The sequence below is a fragment of the Rhincodon typus genome, chromosome 10, assembly GCF_021869965.1.
Source record: "Rhincodon typus isolate 14 chromosome 10, sRhiTyp1.1, whole genome shotgun sequence".
NCBI lineage: Eukaryota > Metazoa > Chordata > Chondrichthyes > Orectolobiformes > Rhincodontidae > Rhincodon > Rhincodon typus.
Window position 1 is genome coordinate 45161966 of NC_063341.1, and position 25000 is coordinate 45186965.

Here is a 25000-nt window from a genome sequence, read left to right on the forward strand (position 1 = left end):
TAGATACATCAAAATCATTACCAGTCATGTGTGTACCTAGTTCCATCAATACTCAGTCGTAAATGTAACAATATTAGAAAATTGTCTTTTTGTCTAGTTAGCAATAAAGAAACAGTGTACCCATTGTAGCCAGATTGTAAATGTGTTTTTTTTATAATTATTAAATGGCATCATCAACTACAATTACCTTTGACACAATTATTGGAGCTAAACTTCTGACGTATGAATGGGGTTAACATGTTAACTTTGAATCGCTTGTTATATTTTGTTTCGCAAATCTGTTTGTTTGTAAATACCTAAGGCTGACGACGTTAGATTTCAGAATGGAGCAAGACACACTTAGCCAGCTTTAACCTGAGGGGGAATGCATTTTTTTAAAGTGACATCATACATGAAGTCTGCATGGATGTTTAATGTTTGTTAAAGGCCACTTAATAGGGGGCCACGTTTAAAACATATGGAGCTATTTGTTGACATAACAAGGTCCTTTCATGAAAGTGATCTTTTATAATGCATGCCTATTATTTTATTGTATGGGATTATTTATGACTTCAGTAGCAAGTGCTTTGTAAATCAACCCTTTTCAACTGTTTTGTGTTATGCTCATGAGTTATTGAGTTCTTGAAGCTGACTTGTCAATAACAGTGCATGGGAAACAGAATCTTCGCTGTGGGAGGTTTAACCAATGTGAGATTGAGGTCAGGGCAGTCTGATTTAGAACAGGCAAAGTGTAATTAGGTCAGAACAGAGTTTTTGGTCTCTTCACACTTAGAAAATTCCATTCTTAAAATGTATAGACCTCCTGAAGGATCTTCTTCCCTTAGCATGATTCTTCTTCACCTTGTTTGAACTTCTTCTCTGATCCATAAGCTCAGCTCAGAACTGTGTTTGACCTATGAACCGAGTTTAAGTGATGACCGAAAGAACTGCGGATGCTGTGAATCAGGAACATAAACAAAGTTGCTGGAAAAGCTCAGCAGGTCTGGCAGCATCTGTGAAGGAAAAAAACAGAGTTAACGTTTCACGTCCGGTTCTGAGGAAGGGTCACTGGACCTGAAACGTTAACTCTGTTTTTTTACCTTCACAGATGCTGCCAGACCTGCTGAGCTTTTCCAGCAACTTTGTTTTGTTGTTGCAGTTTAAGTGACCTTTGCCTACTCCCTGAGCCAATAAAGTTTTACTAAAAGGAATATCTGGAAGCTGCATTGCTGATCATGTTTTTAGAAACCAAAGTTTTTTTTTAAAAAAGTGATCCCTTCAAAGTTACCTCTTTTGAAGTACATGTGCAGCTTTTCATGTCTGTGTAACTAGACAATTTAAAAAAAATACACATTGTATTTATGACTTTACAGAAATTATACCTATGCTATTGGAGTAACAGAAAACTATGGCAAGCCGTGGTTGGTGAGTGAAATTTTAGGAGGTTGATTTGAGACATTCTTAAAGATGATGAGAGAAGCAGTGAGGTGAACCTGAGGATCTGGGTGCTGAAGGCATGCAGGAGTTGATGCCATTACCAGAAGCTAATGTCACAGCAGCAACAAGTTTTGCTGGATAGGTCTGCAGGTCACTGAGGGAATACAAAAGTATCTAATTTTAGATGAGTTAAAATTTCCTCTTGTTTGACATTTGAAAGTCTGAAGCTTTATCTTTATCATGCTAGAAGTGCCACACTCTTGACATGTATTCTGTCACTTCCCCATCAACTGTCTCAGGCTGAACCCTACTATTTGCAATTGCCTTATCATTCAACCTCAAACCAGTCAGCTTCCCTTGCTGGTATACGACAAAGAGACATTATACATGCTTCCCTACTTTTTAAAATGTTTATTATCTCCTCGGTCCTTAAAAGGCTACTTCACTCTGTCCCTCCACCCCTCACCGTAGTACCCCCATCTATGTCTCCTCTTCCAAATCAGCATTTACCTGCAGTCTTCCTCTGAGGTCCTAGATCATGTTGTCTCCCAAATCTCTGTTCTTCTTTCTTGCAGTACATGTTTGAATCTGTATTCTGTCATTACTGCAGCACTGGAACAGGTTTTTTCAAATTAGCTAATTACATCCTCTAACTGTGATGCATTTTCCTTCCTTGACCTCTGTATAATTGTTGAAATGGCCATCCACGCCTTTGTCCTTCAATGCCTTTCCTCTGGTGTGCAGGTTGGTGGGCTTACACTGGGTTAATTCCAGCCTTAGCTGTCTGATTGTAGGAGAACAGCTCGGCAGTCTCTTTCTGCAGTCCGTGTTCTCTTGCATTTAGTCCCTTTTTACTCATCATCCTCACATGCTGCCCCTTGGTGACACTGTCCTGGTAGTAGCACTAAACACCTGAGAACGGGTGACAGAGTTTGGAGAGCTGACCCACAGACCAATCAAACAACAACCTGATCATGTAGTCATACTGATAAATGTATAGTTTTCAGCAATGCCCCAGATTCCTCCATCATCACCCGAGTATGTTCTGTCCCACTGGCACTAACACGAGAGGTTGGGACTCTGCACAGTGGTACCCTATGGAGTCAAATAGGACTGATGCTGAGAGCTCTCAATATAGACTTCAGACCCCACGAAATCTCATGAATCAATTTCCATCCACCAAGGGAAATTGGTGCCAATGTTGCTGAGCTGATCAGTTCCTGTCATACCTGATCAGGTTAGGTTAACAGCAGTTGGTGAGATAACCAACTCGGGAATCAAGTACTTGATATTGCCCTTGCTAATCTATCTGCAGATAACTCTGTGGGAATGTAACCACCACAGTCTCTGTGAAGATCAAGTTTCAACTTCATACTGAGACATAAGACATGTAAAATGACATTGCCTCACTGCTCAGTGGAATGCATTAACAACTGATCCAGCAGGCCAAAAGTTGGTGTCCATGAGCTCCTGAGAACCAATAACAGTAGCAGAACTTTATTCCTGCTACATATTGGAAATCCTGCTTCTCCATGTCCTCACACATCCATTACTACCAACCAAGTCTTTGCAATGAAAAGAGTGCCAGGAGCAGCAGTAGGCATATTTGAAGGTAAGGCACTAATCTGGTGAAGCGAGCACACAGGTTTGCGTACATGCTAAACAGTAGAAGCAGCATATTACAAACCAGAGCTCAGCTATCAGATGACAAATCGATCAGGTCAACGCTCTACAATTTTGTTATTTTATTTTTGGTAGTGAGCAATTAACAACTGACAGGAGGGAAAGGCTTCATGAATATCCCTTTCTCATTGCTAGAGTTGAAACATTTGCAACCACCTGTAACATGATTCTTCTCAGCCTGCAGAGAAGTTCCCCACTACCATAGATGTCAGACTTCAGCGAGTTTAATTTGCTCCATATGATGAGTGTTGAGTGCACTGGATAAAGCAAAGACTGTATCCCAACAACATCCTGGCTGAAGGCCTATACTCCTTATCTAATCCTACCTCCTTCCAATTCCCCGGTTATCTGTTTACATACAACACTGACATTTGTCCAATCTAGTGAAAAATTGACTGTTTAAAATTAGTGGCCTGGGCTGTTTAGATAGGTGGGAGAAAGAATTGTTGTCATTAATGGAAGGACTGAGAGGACACTATCGGAGTTGGCCAAAGAAGCAATGGCACAATGAAGATGACATCTATGTTGCATATGCTTAGGATCTAGAATGCACTACCTGAGGGTGTAGTGGAGGGATAGACAAATTGTCTAAAAATAGACAAAGGAATTATGCTGCTTGGCCTGCTGTGTTCATCCAGCCCTGCACCTTGTTGTCTCGGATTCTCCAGCATCTGCAGTTCCTACTATCTCTGAAGGAATTATGTTAATAAGTGAGATGGGTAGTGGATGCCCTTGCTGTGAAGGAAGATTTTGTCTTCTGTGGAACCAAGAAACTAGTGAAACTGAAGTTCATAGAATAATGGGGAAGACTTTCCAGTGGCTGAAGTCTTATCTAGTACAAAAGATCAAGGCTGTGCATGTTGAAAGCAATTTATCCCTGGCCAGGTCATGGGGCCAAGCGACTGTCTTCCATCATTGGACTTCATTTCAACATTAGCAATGTAGCTGAATATTGACTCAACCTAGCTGACGGTTAAAGAAGCAGTCCAAATCTACATATCAGTGCAAGCCTGGATGGTATCACTATAAATGGCAAGAACATTTGGGCCATACAATAGCCAAGCAGTGATCATCTCTAATCAAGGAGAGCCTTTGATATTCAAATGGTATGCCAACCCTGATCCCCTGACAAAGAATATACTGCAGGGAGAGAAATTTCATTGACCAGAATCTCAGTTGTGCCTATCTTGTAAATTCTATAGCTGTGAAAATTCACAATGCTGAGTATTGTGTGAAGAGTGACTTGTCTCTTGACTACCTCCAAAGTGCAAGTCAGAAGTTTGGAATACTCTCTATATTTCCCTGTCGGCTCAAGCAGCACTCAAAGCTTGACGCTATTTAAAACAAGGCAATCCACTTAATTAGCACTTCACCCGTTAGCTCATTAATGTGCTGCAATTTTTTAAAAAGCGACCATTTAACATAGCAATGCTCAATGTCACATTAAAACGTAATCAAGTAACCAGCATCCATGTATGCAAAACTTCATCTATTTTGTTGCAGTACATTAATGAGCATCTGCCACCAAGAGACAACAATCATTTAAGAAATTCTTGGATTGTGGTCTTCATTTGCAAGGTTAATGAATATTTCCAGAAATTCTAGATGTCCCATTTGTCAGAGAACTTTGACCTAAATGACATCCCAGTGATAGTACACTCCCTCCTGAGTCAGAGGATTTAGAAACAAATCATTTGTGGAGTGAGGGCATTGCTGGCTGGCCAGCATTTATTGCCAGTCCCTAGTTGCCCTTGAGAAGGTGATGATGAGCTGCCTTCTTGAACTGTTGCAGTCCACCTGTTGTGGTTTAACCCACAATGCCATGGGGGAGGGAATTCCAGGATTTTGACCTAACAACAGTTTCAAGTAGTATTTTGGAGACTTGTTTATGTGATCTGAGCTGACACATCAATGCAGTGGTGAGAGAGAAGAACGCTCTTTTGGGTGAGATGCTGAATCGAGCCCCCTCTACATCTCTGCGTGTGAAAGGTCCCACAGTACAAATCAAAGAAGAGCAGAGGTATTTTCCTGGTGCCAATATTTTTAACTCACGACCAGCATCCAAAACAGATCTGATCACTTAATTCCAAGCTGTTTATAGGAACATTCCACATGACTTTGTTCTCCTGTTATGCTACACCTGTTGTTACACATTTAAAAATAGTTTATTGATTGAAAAGCACTTGGGACTGTCCTGAGGTTGTGAAAGACACTATAAGTGTCTCTTCCTTTTTTATGTTACATGCTTTTTAAGATTTTGATTCGATTTATTATTGTCACGTATCTAGGTACAGTGAAAAGTTTTGCGTGGAGGGCAGGGAGACCATGCCATACAAAGTGCATTAGGGCAATAAAGCAGAGTGAAGAATATAATGTTAAACTGCAGAGAAGGCGCCCAAAGAGTGAGATCAACATTAAATTTAAAATTTGAGATGTCCATTCAGAAGTCTAATAACAGTGAGGAAGAAGCTGTTCTTGAATCTATTGGTATGTGTGTTTTAAGCTTTAGTATCTTGTGCCAGACTGGAGAGGCTGAGATTATAACTGGGTTGGTAGGGTCTTCATACATTAGTTTCTACAGTTCAACAAGTTCTTTTTGGGCTTTAAAGCAATCCAGGATGTAGTGCAGTTGTGAAATGTGCTGAATTTAGCTCTAACCCAAAAGCGTGTACTTCTCTCTCACTGCTATATTGATGTGTTAGCTTAGATATAACTACAAGCTGTCTGCTCTCTCTCTCCCTCCCTCCGCACCACACAAGCTCCCAATGGTTTCTTAGCCTTCAACTGTGCTGCTTCTGCAACATGTTTAAGCATTATTTCTGGTTTGCATCCCTTCAATACCAACATGAAAATCTTGAGGCTTCACCTAAAGAGGTGACTAAAGGCTGGGGTGGGGTCAATTAAGAAAATTGGGGACAAGCAATTACTGAAATTTCATTTTTGGTGTGATTAAGAGCACACTAAATTAGTCTTTATGCATCTTGTGTCTTAGAAATGTTTGTAACCTCTTATAATAGCCCAATTGTCTAAAATATTTATTTGTGACTTTAGTAACTTAAAATGTTTCTAGTTTATGGCAACATAAACATTTTAAAAAATTTCCTTTTTAAGCAACGTTGACTAAACTTTGATCCAAGTTAGAATTTATCCCATGCTGTTGATTTTTGTATTTTTAAACCAATTTGATATGGGTGACTTCTATATTTTTTAAAAAAATATTTAGGATTTGATGAATTAAACAGCATCAACTAATTTGTGCAAATTGCTTCCATTTGTACTAAAGATCCTTTTTTTTAAAGAAAGCTTATTGGTCAGTTGTTGCTGAACTAGTCAGATGTTGTAAGCTGTTTCAAAATTGTAAATTCATTCCACATTAAACTGCCTTTTCTTGTGGCAGAATTAATAAATATTTTTTAAAAGGTCATCTGATTGAAACCGAGCTTTGTTTTAGAAAACTGTGCCTCCCTGTGTACACCACAGAAAGCAACGCAAATCTGTGTCTTACACATTTGTGATTGTAAGATGTTGGCTCACTGTAATTAACACTTCAGCCATTTTAGATAATTCATATTTTTGTTTTGAATGTATTTGCAATTGTTCATCTCTGTGAAATCTGGTACATTGATTTGACAACTGCAATTTGTTGCAATAGTGGGAAGTAGGCAGTTGCGTCAGTGTATAAATAGTACTGTACCCAATGATTTTATGAAATTGACACTTGCACAAGAGAAGTTACAACTTCAAGAACTTCTATCATGTATTATTGATTTTTGAGATTGTAGTGAAGACTGGTTTATCAACTGTAATTGGAGATGTGATCAGTCAGCGTTTATGGCCTTCTAACATGGATTAGATTTGACTGTGTTTTAGCTGATCATTGTGTTAACATCTGTGAGATACCTGAATGTCACTTAACCTAATGGCAAAAGAAATAGTGCTGTGAATTAATTTGTACCGTTGCTTTAGTTTGAATAACATATATTTGCAGGTTATAATTCATTTTTCGGATTGGGGGGAGAAGAACTTGGTTCACCAATTTCAGTTTTTTATTCTTCAAAAATGGCACAAAAAAATGTTCTGAGAAATGAACAATTATACCAATCAGCAGTAGCAAATTCGTTGGTTGTCATTATCTAGTATTTTGTTAACTGTCATTTATTATGGTGTCAGCTGAACAGTGGAATAGGAATAAATGCAACTGGAAACCGGTAACCAATATTCATTTTTTAAAAATTATCAATGAAATGTGGATGATTTTAGCTAGACCAGCATTTAATGCCAATCTCCAATTCCCCTTGAGATCCACCACCTGGAACAACTGCTATCTATATATTGTAGGTACCTTAGCAGTGCTATTGGGAGACACGTTTTTCTTTTGCCTGCTGATGTTCTAATTTACCACCGTTTATTTTACTGCTTAGATTATTATCCAAAATGGATGAAGGTGCATGGCTGCAAGGAGAAGGTGTCGGAGTGATGTTAAGTGAATTGCTCTTTCAGTGATCCAATATTGGCATTATGAGCTGAATGGTTGCCTTCAATACTGTAATTCTGTAATGTATGCTATCATAAGATATGATGTATGTTTCCTGCTGTCTCGACTAATTGTTCAAAGGTGTGGATCTATAGGCAATTGACTGTTCTGGAGCTACCCAATCATTGATGGTTGGATGTTTTTGGCAGATTGTAAATTTTGCCATTGATTACTGAGTACATGTTGGAATTTTGGATGGTTCCTTCACCCTAAACCTGAAGATTTCAGGTGACTGTGCTGCCGCCTCGGTCTCAGCTAAAATGAACTAAATTTGAAAATACGAGGGATCCGATTTGGAACCTTTCTGGTTTCTGACAAAACTATCTGGGGATGCACAAGAAATCACAGACTCTATTTGTGGGAAAAATTGTTTTGTTTTTTCTGTATTTAAAAAAAGTCAATATTGCATTGAAGGGGAGTACCTTATAAACAAGGTACTCTTCAGCAGTTAGATAAAATTGCAGTAAACTTACTCCTTTTCTTTTACTTCTATTTAATGGAGAATATTTTTGAATTGAGCAGATGAAAAACAAGCACTTCTGCAGAAAACTAATCGTAACACTTCTTTTAAAACCCACGTCTTAGAATTTATGCCTGGGGAAAAGTACTGTCCCAGTTTGCTAACTACTCACCACTCTGATCAGCCGAAGAAACGCATTGACAGGCGATTCACTTCTTTTTGACATTGCTGCTGAAACTGATTCACTACTAGTTTAATATAGACCAGCATTTTTTCCAGCAGCCATGACTGGATAGGGCCTAGTAGCAGAGACTTGTTTTATTTCAGTCTCATGAAGGCTGCTGATGATTCCACTTCAGTGTTGCTCTGGCAATTTTTTTCATAATTATTCACTTATGAGATGTGGGCATCTATGGTCTGGGCCAGGGTTTATTGCCCATCCCTAAGAATCAACCGTATTGTTGTAGGTTTGGAGTCCACGTGGGCCTGACCAGGTAAGGATGATAGATTTCCTTCCCTAAAGATTATTAGTGAACCAGTTTTTTTTTTCCAACAATTGATATGGTTGTCATTAGACTCTCAATTCCAGAGTCTTTATTGACTTCAAATTCAACTATCTGTTATGGCGGGATTTGAACTTGAGTCCCCAGAACATTAGCTGAGTTTCTGGATTAATAGTCCAGGCCCTATTGATATATGTTGATACTTGCATTTGATTTGGCTGCATTGACTTTTTGAGCCTCGTTGGTTTTGTCCAGTCTGGGAAATAATCTAGTACACAAACCCCTGGTTATCCGTGCCTAAGCTCACACAGATTCAAATAGCTCCACTATGATATGCTTGGTCGTAGAATTTTAGAATGTAGTTATTACACTTGGTAATCTGATACTTGAGTACTCTTATTGATTGAATAATTAACCCCTTTCACTAATGGAATGCGGATGGTTGAAGCTGTTTCTCAGACTGGCATTCTTCATGTCCCCTCTAGATACCCCTTCAAGCTGATTCCCTGATGTGCAATCTGATCATGCCAATTCAAGTAGCATAAATCTGCGTGCTGTTGTTAAGCTGTAGAATCTAACAGTGGCACGGTGGCTCAGTAGTTAGCACTGCTGCCTCACAGCGCCAGGGACCCGGGTTCGATTCCACCCTCGGGCGACTGTCTGTCTGTGTGGAGTTTGCACATTTTCCCCGTGTCTGCATGGGTTTCCTCCGGGTACTCCAGTTTCCTCCCACAGTCCAAAGATGTGCCGGTTAGGTGGATTGGTCATGCTAAATTGCCTGTAGTGTTCAGGGATGTGTAGCTTAGGTGGGTTATAGGGAGGTGGGTCTAGGTGGGATGCTCCGAGGGTCAGTGTGGACTTGTTGGGCCGAAGGGCCTGTTTCCACACTGTAGGGATTCTGTGAATTTCTGTGGAAGTAGGTTTTTTGAAATTGGAGTGGCAGTAATCCAGACAAGTGGGGAGTGTTCCATCATACTTGTAAATTGTTTCCTGTAGATGGTTAACAGACTTCGTGAAGTCAGGAGGAGAGTTACTTACTGTCTGATGCTTAGCCTTTGAGCTGCTGTTGTAACCACTGTATTTATATAGTTAATGCAGTTCAGTTTCTGGTCAATGGAATCCACCAGGAAATTGATATTAGAGGATTCGGTGACAGTAACGTTATTGAATGTTAAGGGACGATGGTTAGATGTCTCTTGCTGGACATGGTCATTGCCTGCCATTTGTGTGGTGTGAATGTTAATTACCAAATTTCAGCCCAAGCCTGAAAATTGTCCAGGACTTGCTGCCTTTGGACAGGAACTACTCTGTCTGAGGAGTCGCAAATGGTGCTGAACATCATGCAATAATTGGCAAATATCTCCACTTCTGGCATTTTTTTTTTGGTAAATTGAAAGTTGTTGATGAAATAGTGGAAGATGGGCCTTGGACACTACCCCGGGGAACTTGTGTGCAGAGATGCTTTGGAGCCGAGATGACTGACCTTCAATAACCACAACCGTCTTCCTTTCAGCCAGGTATGTCTCGAATCAGTGCGGAGGTTTCCCACTGATTTGCATTGAGCTTTGCTAGGGCTCCTTGATGCCACACTCAGAAATGCAGCCTTGATTTCAAGGGTAGTGATTCTCACTTCATCTCTGGCAATTATCTCTCTTATCCATGTTTTGAAACATATTTGTAATGAGGTCGGGGCTGAGTGACCCTTGTGGCACCCAAACTTGGTGTCACTGAGTAGGTGCTGCTTTGTAGCAGTGTTGACGATACCTTCCATTAGTTTTACTGAAGATTGAGACTAGACTGATTTGGCATTAATTGATCGGTTTCGATTTGTCATGCTTTTTGGTTGCAGGACATAACAATGTGGAATATTGCCCAGTTAGGGAGATGCCAGTATTATAGCTGTGCTGGAACAGCTTGACAAGAGGTGCAACATGTTCTGGAGGTCAGGTCTTTGGTATTATTGCCAGAATGTTATTGTGGCCTGTAACCTTTGCAGTATTCAGTGCTTCCAACTGTTTCTTAATATTACGTGGAGTGATTGGAAGTGCTGAAGACTTGTATCTGTGATGCAGGAGACCTCTGGAGAAGGCTGAAATGGGTTATCCACTTGGCACTTCTAGCTGAAGACTGTTGTGAATGCTTCAGCCTAACCTTTTGTATTGATGTGCTGCCTCCCCCATTATGGAGGATGAGGATATTTGTAGACCCTCATTCTCCAGTGAATTGTTTAATTGTCCATCATAATTTTCAACTGTCGCAGGATTGCAGAGCTTAGATGGTATAATGGTAATGGTGGAGTGAAGGAAATGGGCCATGAAATTGCAGATAGTGATGGAGTACAATTCTGAAGCTGCTGATGAACCTCGGCGCCATCTGATCCGTTTGTTGTGGATTGCCTCGCTCTGTCTATCACTTGTTGCTTGTGCTGGTTTGATAGCTCCAGGTTGACATCTCACTTTTAGGTATGCCTGGTGCTGCTCCTGGCATGCCCTCCTGCACTCTTCGTTGAACCAGGGTTGATCTCTGGCTTGATGGTGATGATTGAGTAGGGGATATACAGGGCTGTAACGTTTCAGATTGTGCTGGAGTACAATACTGGTGCTGTTGATGGCCCACAGCGCCTCCTGGAGGCCCAGTCTTGAGTTCTTAGATCTGTTCGAAGTCTGTCTCTTTTAGCATGGCGATAGAGCCCCACAACATGATCCAGGGGTATTCTCAATGTGAAGGTAGGACTTGTCTTTACCAGGATTGTGTGGTGTTCACTCTTTTGATGCTTTCATAGACAGATGCATCTCTAACTGGCATATTTGTGAGGATGAGGTCAAGTATGTTTTACCCTTTTTTGTTAATGTTTCCCTGACCACTTGTTACATTCCCAGTCTAATGGCTATGTTCTTTAAGGGCTTGACCAGCTCGATCAGTAGTACCGCTGCCAAGCCACACTCAGTAGTGGACATTGAAATCACCCATGAAGACTACATTCTATGCTCTTTCCACCCCATGCTTCCTTCAAGTATTGTTCAACATGGAGCACTGATTTCATCAGCTGAGGGAGGACAATATGTGGTAATCGTCAGGAGGTTTCCTTGCCAATGTTTGACCTGGTGTCATGAGATTTCGTGTCAGGAGTCAATGTTCAGGACTCCTTGGGCGACTCCTTCCTGAATGTATATCATTGTACTGACACCTTTGCTATGCCTGTTCTGCTGGGACAGGATGTATCCAGGGATGGTGTTGGTGTGTCTGGGACATTGTCTGTAAGATATGATTGTATGAGTATGTCTGAGACGGCTCTCCCAATTTTAACATTATGACAACTTTACTTGTATTTTTCTTTGGACCTAACTGAAGCATTACAAACAAAGGGAATTACCAGGAGTAGACTGGGACAGATTCTGTTAGGGAAATCAAAATAAGGAACACATACTGCAATTAAAACTTCAATTTTATGACAATTAAAGTCAAATTAAAGGTTAGCTAAATGGAAAACTGCAAAAAAAAAAAATTAAAGGGATGAGAAGACGAAGCACCTAGAGCTCCAGAAATTCATAGATACGAGGTCAATAGAATTATTTAAAATGCAGTTAGATACTTAGAAAATACGGGTATTAAATGGTCAGAAAAACAGAATCCCAACGGAATTAAAATAAGAACTGCCATGGCAAAGATGGTAAATTAAACTTAATGGCAGAAAACATGTATTTGTGTTCCTAATTGCTTCAGCACAAATCATGTACACCTTGGTCACAAAAGACTCAGGAAAGGACAGTTCCAATTGTCAGTAAAAAGTTCACCTTGGCAGTGGAACAGAGATCGAAAAGGAATCTTTATTATAAGCTATCTAATGGCATACTTGAATGCTAACTGAGCAAAATTAAATCTCAGAAGTACCAGTCCACATTAAGTGAAAATGATTTAAAGGCATTTCTAATGTCTGAAAATCCTTACAATTCTTGGAAGCTCTGCTCCAGCTTATTTACTCAATCAGGTTAGCAGTTCCCTCAAGTGAGGCCATGCCTGAGTGGTAATATTGCTAGATTATTAAGAAACCCACAATGTCGTGGGGACCTGGATTTGAATTCAATAAAAAAAAATCTGGAATTAAGAGTTAAATGATGACCATGAATCCACTGTCGAGTTTATCATTAATGTCCTGGAGATGACTGGTGAGTTTAACCTGAAGCTTGTCATGCTTCAAGCTGGGGTGGGGTTTGGAAAGTGACTTCAGCTGGTTTTGAGATAACAAGGTGTAGATCTGGATGAACACAGCAGGCCAAGCAGCATCAGAGGAGCAGGAAGGCTGACGTTTCGGTCCTAGACCCTTCTTCAGAAATGGGGTAGGGAGAGAGGGGGAGGCAGATAGAAGATCGGGAGAGGAGACAGACAGGTCAAAGAGGCGGGGATGGAGCCAGTAAAGGTGAGTGTAGGTGGGGAGTTAGGGAGGAGATAGGTCAATCAAGGGGGTGGGATGAGGTTAGTAGGTAGGAGATGGGGGTGGGGCTTGAGGTGAGAAGAGGGGATAGGTGGGAGGAAGGACAGGTTAGGGAGGCGGGGACAAGCTGGGCTGGTTTTGGGATGCGGTTGGAGAGGGGAGATTTTGAAGCTTGTGAAGTCCACATTGATACCATTGGGCTGCAGGGTTCCCAAGCGGAATACGTGGTGCTGTTCCTGCAACCTTCGGGTGGCATCGTCGTGGCACTGCGGGAGGCCTAGGATGGACATGTCGTCTGAGGAATGGGAGGGGGAGTTGAAATGGTTCGCAACTGGGAGGTGCAGTTGATTAGTGCGAACCGAGCATAGGTGTTCTGCAAAGTGGTCCCCAAGCCTCCACTTGGTTTCCCTGATGTAGAGGAGGCCACAACGGGAACAGTGGAATTAGCAGATGTGCAGGTGAACACGTCCATCAGACGACATGTCCATCCTGGGCCTCCTGCAGTGCCACAACGATGCCACCCGAAGGTTGCAGGAACAGCACCTCATATTCCTCTTTGATACCACTGGGCTGCAGGGTTCCCATGTGGACTTCACAAGCTTCAAAATCTCCCGTCCCCGCCTCCCTAACCTGTCCTTTCTCTCACCTCAAGCCCCACCCCCATCTCCTACCTACTAACCTCATCCCGCCCCCTTGACCTGTCCGTCCTCCCTGGACTGACCTATCTCCTCCCTAACTCCGCACCTACACTCACCTTTGCTGGCTGTATCCCCGCCTCTTTGACCTTTCTGTCTCCTCTCCGCCTATCCTCTTGCCTATCCTCTTCTCTATCCATCTTCTATCCGCCTCCCCCTCTCTCCCTATTTATTTCAGAATCCCCTTCCCCTTCCCCATTTCTGAAGAAATGTCAGCCTTCCTGCTCCTCTGATGCTGCTTGGCCTGCTGTGTTCATCTAGCTCTACACCTTGTTATCTCAGATTCTCCAGCATCTGCAGTTCCTACTATCAGCTGGTTTTGAACCTGCACTGCTTGCATCACTCTGCAAGCCAGCCATCCACCAACTGAACTAACCAACCCAATAGAGGTGGTGTATACAAAAGAATTTGCTGAACCTTTTATAAAGCTATGATTAGGCCACTTGGCTGCTGTGTCCATTTGTACTATTTGTCTCACTTTAGGAAAGATTGGAAATCCCTTGAGAGAGTGCAGAGTTTATTTACCAGAATGGTTCTTGAGTGAGGATGCTAGCTGGAGGTTTAGGTTAGAGAACTTGTGGTTCTTCTGAGTAAAGAAGATTTGAGGTGATATTTCAAACATTTACAAGATTATGACAGGATTGGAAAAGGTAGGTAGAGTGAAACTTTCCATTAGCTGATAAAACAAGGATGAGGAGCATCGAATTAAGGTTTTGGGCAAGAAATCCAGGGGGAATGTGAGAAAAACTTTGTTTACACAGCGAGTGGTAATGACTGGATATTTGCCTGCAAAAGTTGTGGAAGTGTTATAATCAATGACTTTAAAGAAAAAAATTGCAATGGCCCTTGAGGGAAATTAAACCTTGCAGGGCTACCGTGACAGAGGAGGGAATAGGACTCCTGAATTTCTCCTCCGAATTGGTGTAGACCTGATTCATCAAATACCCTGGACACACTCTTTGCGGCTTTTTCACTCCATGACTTGATATACTTGTATGGAATTTCATTTTAAATTTACACAGCCTCACATCATAACTTAAACCATTCATTTTTGAACTTCATGTTAGTGAATTGTCATTGAACTTTTTCTGAGGTGGGACACCAAAATTTGAGGTCTGCTCTACACTGTGTTTCTTTCATTGCTCAGTTCGCTTGATGGCTGGTTTGCAGTGCAGAGTGATGCCAACAGCATGGGTTCAGTTCTAGTACCGCTGAGGTTACAATGAAGAACTGGTCTTGTCAGTCTCTTATCTTGCCTGAGGTTTGGTGATCCTCCGATTAAACCACCACCATCACCTGAAATGTGAGATCGGCCCTCTGGTCTGGTAAGACAATATCGCCTTTACAATAAGGAAGATGGTCAAGGTATGTTCTAAATCTCTTGGGATGAGTATTTCCCCTTGCCTTCCTCTATCTGCTGCTGAAATTTTCATCTGTACTTTACTTTTGTTCCTTCCAAATTTGAGAATTTCACTGATTCCTTGACACCTTATCAGAGGATTGGGCAGTACAGTTCGTTCTTAGAATTCTTTGATTTGGGAACAGAGAGAATCAGCAATGGTGTCTGACAACTAATCGGTATATTAGAAGCTGATTGCTGAATGACAACATAATTATGCTCTGATGCTGTAGTTAACTTCTCTGCCAGAGAGCACTTGAAAGGACCACTGATTTAATGGTTACTTGAAGAAAGTACTGGAGCATTTCAAGTCCCCTTGCAGCCATAAACCCACAGAAGATTATTTTGAACCTATTTCATGGAAAAAAATCAACAATTTTTAGTTGGCCCCCACAGATTGACTTGATTGAGATATTTCAACATTGTGGTGTCTACTGTTGATTATGGTACTGAAACTCAGCTTAGGAAGGTTGCATGTTCAGTATCTGGTCTGAACTTAATCAACCAAACACAAAAGTGGCATTGCTGAGGATGTGATATTAGAGTTTGTATCCCTTGGAAAGAAATTGACTATGTTCAGAGTATCTAGAATCTACCTGTGATTTACTTAAACTGTCTGTGTCGTGTCTGCTCTTGCTCTCGCTCTGTCTGTGTCGGTCTCATGCTCACTGTCTGCCTGTCTTGCACACGTGCATACACAACATTCTCACGTTTCCTCCTCCTACTCCTTCAAAAATGCAGAACTGTGCACTGTCTCGCTCTTGCCATTACATGCTCTCGCTATCTCTCAACAATTCTGAACCCTGTTTTACTACAGCAAAAATGTCTAAAGAGCTGCTTAAAATATACCCTATTCCACCAATCCAAAAATGAGGCTGTTCAATCTCATTCATGATTATCATGTACCATTGTGGTTGGTTTGCTAAGCTGACTGGTTTTCGCGCAAACGTTTCGTCTCCCTTATAGGTGACCTCTTCAGTGCTGTCTAGCCTCTGTTGAAATGCTGTTGTTCTGTCCTATGCTGAATTTATATGGTCTGGTCTGTCATGGTGGGTAGTCTTGTTTCTGATTTTGTACCATAGTGGTATGTAGATGGGGTCTATTTCCACATGTTTGTTTATCACACCGGTGGTCGAAAACCAGGCCTCCAGGAACTCTTGTGCTTGTCTTTGTTTCACGTGTCCTCGTACTGTTACTTTGTCCCAGTTAAACTGAGCTCCTTCTATGCTGGAGTGTATTGAAATGAGGGAGGGTTGGTTGTGCCGTTTTGCTGTGAGTTGGTGTTTGTGTATCCTGGTTGTGGTTTTCCTGCCCGTCTGTCCTATGAAGTGTTTCTCGCAGTTCCTGCATTGTATTTTGTGTATCACATTCATCCTGCTCATTGTGGGTGTGGGGTCTTTCGTTCTTGAGGGTAACTGGCGAAGTGTGGCTGTTGGTTTGTGTGCTGTCCTTATTCCAAGAGGTTGTAGGAATCTTGTAGTCAGTTCTGATGTATTTCTAATATAGGGTAAGGTGGCCAGTGTGTTTGGGCATATAGTGTCATCTAGGTGTAGTTTATTCGCCACGCGTCGGCAGACGAAGCTGTTGGAATACCCATTGCTCATAAAGACTTTTGTATAGGTGTAGCTCTTCGTTTTTGCACAGCTCCAGGGCGTTACAGTGTGTCATCGCTCGTTTTAAACAAAGTCTTGACACAGCTCTGTTTGTGGACGCTGGTCAGGAATTGTGTGTGTAGTCTTTCTGTATATGCTGGTAAGGAATTCACCGTTTGTTCCACGGTGACATCTAGAGACTGGAGTTGATTGTTGTTCTTCTCTTCCCTGGTGAACTTGATCCAGGTGAATATGCTGTTAATAAGATGGTGTGTTTCTTCTAACTTCGCTTGTTTAACGATCATGAAAGTATCGTCCATGTATCTCTAACCCATAGTTTGGGCTGCATCTGGAGGAGGACCCTTCTTTTTGTCTGTGTGATTCTACTCCTGTTGGATAAGATCCTGGGAGAGCATGCTTTCAGGAGAAAGTCAGAAAATGAAGTATATTTTTATTAGTTTCGAGGCAGAAATAGGAAAAATCTGACTGTTAAATGGAATAGAAATCTGCATTTTAGATTCAGTCCCTGTGGCAGCTGAGACAAAATAAGGGTATGGTAGTGGCAGAGTTTAAGGGGAAACCAGTGTATATAGGAAGCTTGCAGAAAGGGGGATGGCAAACAAAGACTTGCTGACTGAAGGATGAAGCAAATGGATAATCAAAAGTGATTGAGGCATGAAATGAGATGAAAGGACACAATGGGTGACATTAGCAACCAGCAAAGTTAGAGTGAGAGAGATTTGCTTTTGCATGTGAGTAGTGCTGTTGGGATCAATCATTATTGGTGTATATATTGCATCAAATGTCGAATATACTTGTTCCTTATTGTCAGTCATTTTAATGTTGGAAAGATGAGCTCACGCAATTCTGTATCAGTGCTTCTTTGATTGCCTTGTAAATCTAATCATCGCGTGCAGTTTGGATTGTGTCAATTTTTTTTTTTGCAAAGAATGCCTGCAGTTATTTAACTGTCTGGAAATTCTCTATACATGTGCACCACATAAATTTAACAAAACACATGTGGGCCTCAAAAACTTGGGGGTAATAAGCAGGTGTGATGACCTGGTATGCAACTTCCTTTTAAGTTTACTGATTCAAAGCAACACATCAACTGAGCTACAGGCATAGGGGAAGTAACAACAAGGTGGAATGATATCAAAATGGATGAAATATATACCAATGAATGTAATTCAAGTCATTTGGGATGTTTTATTTTTCCTTTTAAACTCCTTATGAAACCTAAAGTAATGGAACCATTTCAGAGCTATAAGCTTAATGAGTCATTTCGTCTAAGATCTTGAAAATCATAATAGAAATATTAATGCACTTGGAAGCACAAATTGGTAAAATACAGTCTCAATTTTGACGTGGAGCAGGAACAAGAGAGGAAATATTTTCCTAGAAGTAAGGAAGAACCTTCACACTCTCCATTGCCTATGAAAAATATTTGATTTATGTTTCTTGCTGATAGTCAATAGATGTGTTGCTAATATATAATGTTGACAGCAAAGATGAGAGATTTATCCAGGCCTATATTGAGATTGAATAATGAGCATCAGGTTGAAAGAGGAATAATCAGTTGTTTCAAGTGGAGATGGATGGGACACCTGTGTACTGTCGCCAAGATGATTATTTAATCTGCACGCAGAGCAAACGTTCAGAATTAGATTTTTCTTCCATAAGTTTAAAAACTAGAGTCTGGAATATAAACTTGCAGTTTATTGTACTTCATCACAATCTGTAACCTCATGGCCCGGCATATCCCCCACTCAATCATTACCATCCAGCCAGGGATCGGCCCTGGTTTAATGGAGAGTGCAGGAGGGCATGCCAGGAGCAGCACCAGGCATACGCGAAGATGAAGTATCAACCTGGTGAAGCCACCAAACAGGACGACTTGCACACCAAACAGCAAAAGCAGCAAGTGATAGACAGAACTAAGTAATCCCACAATCAGCAGGTCAAGTCTAAGTTCTGCAGTCTGGCCACATCCAGTCATGAATGGTGGTAGACAATTAAACAACTCACTGGAGGATCCATCTCCCCATCCTCAATGATGGAAGAGCCCAGCACATCAGTGCAAAAGATACGGCTGAAGCATTCGCAGCAACCTTCAGCCAGAAGTACCAAGTGGATGATCCATCTCGGCCTCCTCCATTGGTATCTGTAATGCTGGGGACCAGTCTTCAGCCAATTTGATTCACTCCACGTGATATCAAGAAACGGTTGGAGACACTGGATACTGCAAAAGGCTACAGGCCCTGACAACATTCTGGCAATAGTACTGAAGACTTGTGCTCCAGAACTTGCTGCTCCCCTAGCCAAGCTGTTCCAGTACAGTTCCAACACTGGTATCTGCCAGGCAATGTGGAAAATTGCCCAAGCATGTCCTGTACACAAAGCAGGACAAATCCAATCCAGCCAATTAGCGCCCCATCAGTCTACTCTCAATCATCAGTAAATTGATGGAAGGTGTCATCAACAGTGCTATCAAGCAGCACCTGCTCAGAAATAACCTGCTCAGTGACGCCCAGTTTGGGTTCCACCAGGGCTAGTCAGCTCCTGATCTCATTACAGCCTTGGTTCAAACATGGACAAAAGAGCTGAATTCCAGAGGCGAGGTGAGAGTGACAGCCCTTGATATCAAGGCTGCATTTGACCGAGTCTGGCATCAAGGAGCCCTAGCAAAACTGGAATCATTGGGTATCAGGGCAAACTCTCCGGTCATTAGAGTCATACCTGACACATAGGAAGATGGTCGTGGTTGTTGGAGGTCAGTCATCTCAGCTCCAGGATATCTCTGCAGGACTTCCTCCGGGTAGAGTCCTTGGTCCAACCATCTTTAGCTGCTTCATCAGTGACCTTCCCTCCATCATAAGGTTAGAAGTGGGGGTGTTCGCCGATGATTGCACAATGTTCAGCACCATTTGTGTCTCCTGAGATATTGAAGCAGTCCATGTTCAAATACATGAAGATCTGGACAATATCCCGGTTTGGGCTGACAAGTAGCAAGTGACATTCGTGCCCCGCAAATGCCAAGCTATGACCATCACCAATAAGAGACAGTCTAACAACCACCCTTTGACACTCAGTGGTGTTACCATCACTGAGTCCCCCACTATCAACATCCTGTGTGTTATCATTGACCATAAACTCAACTGGACTCACCATTTTAACAGTGGCCACAAGAGCAGGCCAGAAGCTGGAGTACTGTGGCAAGTAACTCACCTCCTGACTCCTCAAAGCCTGTCCACCATCTACAAGGTACAAGTCGGGAGTACAAAGGAATACTCCCCACTTGCCTGGATGAGTGTGGCCCCAACAACTTTCAAGAAGCTTGACACCATCCAGACAAAGCAGCCTGCTTGATTAGCAGTACATCCACAAGCATCCACTCCCTCCTCCAGTGATGTTCAGTAGCAGCAGTGTGTACTGTCTACAAGATGCACTGCAGAAATTCACCAAAGATCCTCCAGATAGCACCTTCCAAACCTACGACCACTTCCATCTCGAAGGACAGGGGCAGCAGATATATGGGAACACCACCACCTTCAAGTTCCCCTCCAAGCCACTCACCGTTCTGACTTGGAAATATATTGCCGTTCCTTCACTGTTGCTCGGTCAAAATCCTGGAATTCCCTCCCTAATGGCATAGTGGGTCAACCTACAGTAGGTGGACTGCAGTGGTTAAGAAGGCAGTTCACTGCCACCTTCTCAAGGGCAGCTAGGGATGTGCAAGAAATGCTGGCCAGCCAGCAACACCCACATTCCACAAATGAATAGAAAAAAAATATACTGATGACACTGCTGTTTGCAGAATCTATAGAATGACAAAATATTGTCCCTAAAGTAAAATCTAGATGTTTAGAATATTGTTTAATTGTGAATACTAAAAAGATGATGACTAGTATTTAGAAGGAATACATTAGAGGAAACAATAATATCGATTCCTTCTTTTTTTTTGAAGTATACAATGTCACACTGGAACAGGAATAAGTTTGTTTATTTAGGATTAATGTTAACTTCAATATCACATCTTCCAGATTCTCTTAGAAGAAGGATTGAGCGTAATTGTGTGAAGATGACAAAAAACAAAACACAAGCATGCAACGAAAAATAGAACTTGCACTATTTTCTCTCCACTTTCTATGTGTGTCAGAAACTTGGATTATAAATAAAGATTTGTAGATGCTATGTTTGCTAATATTTCAGTGAACAGACCATATGACAAATGGAGAGGTCTGGCAAATGCAAGAGCAAAAATAACAAGTGATAGTAGAAAATAATATGCAAGTATTTCAGTCATTTGATCAGAAGTGAAAAATGAGATCTCTTGTAGAGGACGTCAGAAATAGATATCAACCCCTATGCGTTTGCTGACATCAGACTGGTTTGTTATTGATGCGTTACTGTGGATGTGTAAGGATAGCACAAGATAAATGAGCATGGTGTACCATAAAAGATCTCTTGATAGGAATAGCAAGAACAAATTAAGTAAAATCAGAATTATCGTGATCTTGCTCTTTTTTTTTTTTAATAAAAAAATCCATTTTGGCTGGTTCCAGAGATTAAAAGCAGGATTTTAAAAAAAAATTTGCATCAACCAATTTCATAGGTATAAAAGCAAAGTACTGTGGATGGCGACTATCTGAAATAATAAATCTAACAAGTGCTGGAGATCTCTGCAGTTCTGGCAGCAATACTCTTGCGTGCCGCCTCTATATAGAAAGTTAGATTTTATCTATTCATTTACTTTCTATCTGCATTTCATTGCAAATTCTTGATGTTATTTCTCGGTCCAACGTTTTGATCTCCCTAGCTTGCTTTGTTACGATAAACCTCAACCTTCAATTTTAATAAGTGGAGTTACTAAATCTACAATAGACTTAAGTATTCCTATAATGATCCAAGTTGCATTTTTCAGCAGCATGATATCCCTGTACCAAAGAAACGGAAACTCCACACATTATTCCAGTTGAGGGTGAGTCAACACCCTGTGTTTGTTCCATACGACATTTCTTTATTTCATTCAACTCTCTGTACACCAAAGTCCAATCTTATTTTTAATTGTTGCTACGCTGCATTGCAAATAGTTTAATAGCTTGTCCACCAGTATCCCCTAAATAACCACCTGTAATTTATTTTGTAGACAAATAATTTAGTTATTGTTTTCATCACTCTTTTCCCACTAAACTTCATTTTCAATCACCCAAAATCCCTCTGAACCTGTTTTGCAGCAAACTACCCAGCTTTCAGGACAACATTGAACACAACACTATACAACCCTGCAATGGCAACCTCTGCAAGACATGCCAGATCTTACCATCACGTGGGAACATCACCTGCCACGTGCACGGCAGGTACTCATGTGACTTGGCCAACTTTGGCCAACTCATACGCTGCAGTCAGGGATTCTCCGAGGCATGGTATATTGGCGAGACCATGCTGACGCTACGACAACGGATGAATAGACACTGCGCAACAATCGCCAGACGGGGTGTTCTCTCCCTGGGGGAATGCTTGAGTAATCAAGGGCATTCGGCCTCTGATCTTTTGAATAAGCCGCCTCCAAGGTGGCCTTTGAGATACGAGACAACACAAAATGACTGAGCAAAGGCTGATAACCTACTTCCATACCCATGAGGCCGACTTCAACCATGGTCTTGGATTTATGTTATGCTAAAGGGGATCCCACCACACTACGTACACTCTCACATGTGCGCGCACAAATGCTTGCTCACTCACCTTCCCTCCGTCTCTCTTTCTGTCTCTCTTTTTTTTTTCTCTGGCTCTTTTTTTTTCTCCTTCTCTCGTTTCTCTCTTTTCTTTCTCGCGCGCGCTCTCTTGCTCTCTCTCTTTCTTTTTCTGTCTGTGTGTGTGTGTGTGTGTGTCCATCTTTAGTGTAACTTGGAATTTTGAAATCATTGGTGTACAAAAAAACAAATGTACAAGGAGCTGGTATATGATTGGAACATATGACTGATTCACTTCTTGCTATGTATTGACATAATCCAGAAGATCAATCATGCACTATCATTTTTGATATTCAGTTAGATTGGCAGCTAGAACCATAGGTCACGTTTTCCTGTTGTTGTAAGAATCAACCTACTATATCTTCCTGTGTTATCTAGCTCAAGAAGTTTTCCAGCAATATTCACAGGGTTCTCTCGTACCTCAAACACCAACTATGTCTTCAAACAATTCTAACTGAAATATTCAACATAAATTTCCTAATCCCTTCCTGCTTCAGTTCTAAAGACTATTCTGATTTGCCTGATAACCACATACTACTACAGGTGTTTAATGGTATCATGAATAACTTTGTCCGTGACAGATGGTACCGTTCAATGGCATGTAATTTCAAGGACTCTTGCTGTTTTCTTTAGGTGGTAATGTTACTTTCTGTCTTACCCCCTGATAGAAGCCCTGATTCCAATAATTTGTTGAAGTTCTTCATCAGAATATGACACATTTTAATGCAAATTTTTGTAACTTTATCTGTAAGTGGTTTGGGGTCTTCTCTCTTTCGGTACATTTGATGTCCCAGTTGCTACCATACCAATAATTACTGCTTGTCCTTAATTGCTCAAATCCTACACAATAAACCCTAATTTCTGGCAACAAATTAAGGGCTTCCATGAATACTGTTGCAAAGAAATTGTTTAATACCTCTAATTTTCTGGTTGCCTGCAGCTGCTTTTCTGTTTTTTTTTAATTTCTCTTTTTCTATCTCTGAGGCCCTGTTACTATCTTGATATTCTAGATAGCATCTTTTTGGTATTCACTTCAACCCTAATCTTATTGCTCAGACAAGTTTAAAAAATTAACCCTTTAATTCAGTATTGTCTATTATTCATGTTTGTCCTCCACTGGACCCAAAGATCTATAAATTGAGGATTACTTTTTGTCCTTATTTGTTGTATTAGTCCTTTTGTTCCCCATGTCGTTTATTTATATTTGTGTATAGTAGTATATTTTTAGTTATGTATTTAAACACACCAATTCTCGTCCAAACTTTATTCACCTGACAACCTATTCTACTTTAACTACCTTATTGTTTATTCCGAAAGTCAGTCCTGTTAAAATGGAATCTTTGCATTTTCCTCCTTTTTGTGGTGAGTCTAAAACCATATGTAATTGTTCACTTTGTTTTTAGGATGAAAATTAGAATGCCTCTACAATTTTTTTGTAGAGACTGTTACACCTTTTTGAAGATGGTTTCAGATGCGTGTACGATTTTTATTTTTGGGAAGGTTTGAATTTTACATATTTACTGAATTACTATTGTATCTTGCAAAGTGAAAAAATTGAGATATCTAGTCAATGTAACAAAAAAATCTTGAAGTTCAGAATTGAAAATTTTACATCATTTCCTAAATGTTTCTTTTGAAACATGGACCAATATTACCATAAAGTAAAGTTTGTGGACACCTGGAATCCTGTTCCTTTGTCATTGAGTTTAATGAGTAGATTTTAAAAAACCCCTGAAAGAAACAGATGTGAATTTAGTATAGTATTTGATTTTACTTAGATTTGCAATGATATATAATCCAAGTTGATTTTATTTGGGAATCTATTCAGTACTGTAGCTTCTCCCAGGGCTGTGTCAAGAGTTGGAAAATGAAATTAGTTCAGTCATATCTTTGGTGTTGATATGATGGTCTGAATGCCTCCTTCTGTGCTGTAGCCTAAGTTTTCTAGTGAATTGTAGATGCATTAAGCACAGAATGTTTTCATTTCCATTCCTTGCTTCTTTCTCTTTGTGCCCTGCCTAATAGGTAAAATGTTATTTTTCATATTTTCTTCTTTTTGTATCTTTGCAGGCATTACATCAGTTGTACTATGATCCAAATATTGACAACAAGAACCTAGCACAGAAATGGCTGATGCAGGCGCAAGTCTCTCCCCAGGCTTGGCAATTTAGTTGGGCATTGCTCAGCCCTAATAAAGTGCCTGAGATCCAGTATTTTGGAGCCAGTGCCCTTCACATCAAAATCTCCCGCTACTGGAACGATATCCCGTCAGATCAGTATGAGACTTTGAAATCCCAGCTTTTCAATCAGATTGCATGTTTTTCCTCTGGTTCCAAGATAGTGCTCACCAGACTTTGTGTGGCGTTAGCATCACTGGCTCTCAATATGATGCCAGAGAGATGGCCAAATGCAGTAGGTGACATGGTGAAGATGTTTCAGACTGAAAGTTCAGATGTGGATGGCAAAGCTAGATGTATGGCTTTACTGGAACTACTAACTGTCCTCCCGGAAGAGTTTCAAACAAGTCGTCTGC

General features: G+C 41.0%; 1 protein-coding gene across 1 annotated transcript in view; it reads left to right on the forward strand.

Moving 5' to 3' along the window:
- The window catches only part of ipo13b (importin 13b), a 206707-nt gene that overhangs the window by 1346 nt on the left and 180361 nt on the right, over positions 1–25000 (forward strand). Inside the window, exon 2 of the mRNA XM_048602101.1 lies at positions 24538–24998. Coding sequence (XP_048458058.1) covers positions 24538–24998 — 461 coding nt within the window. The remainder of the gene's footprint in view (positions 1–24537; positions 24999–25000) is intronic.